Raw genomic sequence first — 1,122 nt, 5'->3', positions numbered from 1 at the left:
TCTACCATAAATAGTCACATAAATTTACTTATTTGAGTTGCTTGTATGCAAGAGTAATTCAAGAGGAAGTTTTTAAGTCAATTCGTTTTTTTTTTAATCACAAGATATTGTTTTAAATAAATGATTCCACCATGTCGATATTGTTTTAAATTTAAGTATTTTTTAAAATTATATTGCATTTATTTTTTAAAATGATTTTTACATAGAAATACATTAAAATAATATTTTTTTTTATTTTTTAAAATTCATTTTAATATTAATATATCAAAACAATCTAAAAATATAAAAAGATTAAATTTAAATAAAAAAATAAATTTTAACAAACTATTTTTTGGACCACAATCCTAAACAATAGCTTAATCTTCTTCCTTCTTGAGTTTTTTCTCGATCATTGAGTGTGTCATCATCACTTCTACCTATGCAACTATGTATTTTAAATAGGCTGTTGTGGTCAATATGAGAACAAATTAAGGAAGCCTTAACGATGATTGTTGTTAGAAAATGTTAAAGAAATAATAATTCTTTTTAATTATTTCGATATATTTTTGGATTTTTTTTGTGAAGAATAAATTATTAGTGTAAATATTTTTGGAAGTTTGATCTTTGTTAATTGTAAAAGTGGTTTTTTTTTTCTAAAGTTCTAAAAAATAAAACAAAAATCCTATCTTCAGAGCATACTCATGTTATGATTACTTTAAAAACGCGTATCCATATAGCACTCCAAACTCATAAATTCTAATGACAACCATTGAACGTTATGATTACTGAACAGGAGATTCACCTAATTTGATATTATATGATTAAATGTTTATTAATTATATAGGTTCGACTCCTCCCGTCTCTTTTCTCTTCCTCTCTCTTAATTTAAACTAAACAGCACAGTCTGTCTCCTCTTGGGAGGATCAAGCAACTTACTCAGCAACAGTCAAGAAACTAGAGATAATGCAAATAAGCTTATTGTATTTTATGAATAAGTCTGGTAGTACACGAGCACAAACACTCTTATTCAAACCTTCATTCGGTGTAACGTACTACACTGTTTTTTCTATCAACCAAAAGTAAGTTGGTACTTCGGCTGTTTGTTGGGGAGGAAGAGACCAAAATGTTGTTCAATTCCCGCTG

At 26.9% G+C, this 1,122-nt stretch overlaps 1 protein-coding gene across 1 annotated transcript in view; it reads right to left on the bottom strand.

Annotated features, from left to right (window-relative positions):
* Positions 1-934: 934 nt before the first annotated feature.
* LOC105108859 (glucan endo-1,3-beta-glucosidase-like) overlaps positions 935-1,122 on the bottom strand; it is a 1,866-nt gene continuing 1,678 nt past the window's right edge. Inside the window, exon 3 of the mRNA XM_011003336.1 lies at positions 935-1,106. Within this exon, the coding sequence (XP_011001638.1) occupies positions 1,049-1,106 (58 nt within the window). The 3' untranslated portion in view covers positions 935-1,048. The remainder of the gene's footprint in view (positions 1,107-1,122) is intronic.

The sequence above is a fragment of the Populus euphratica genome, unplaced genomic scaffold (genome assembly GCF_000495115.2).
Source record: "Populus euphratica unplaced genomic scaffold, PopEup_1.0 scaffold230.1, whole genome shotgun sequence".
Taxonomy (NCBI): domain Eukaryota; kingdom Viridiplantae; phylum Streptophyta; class Magnoliopsida; order Malpighiales; family Salicaceae; genus Populus; species Populus euphratica.
Note: the sequence above shows the minus strand (reverse complement) of the source record. Positions and strands in the feature narration are given on the sequence as shown.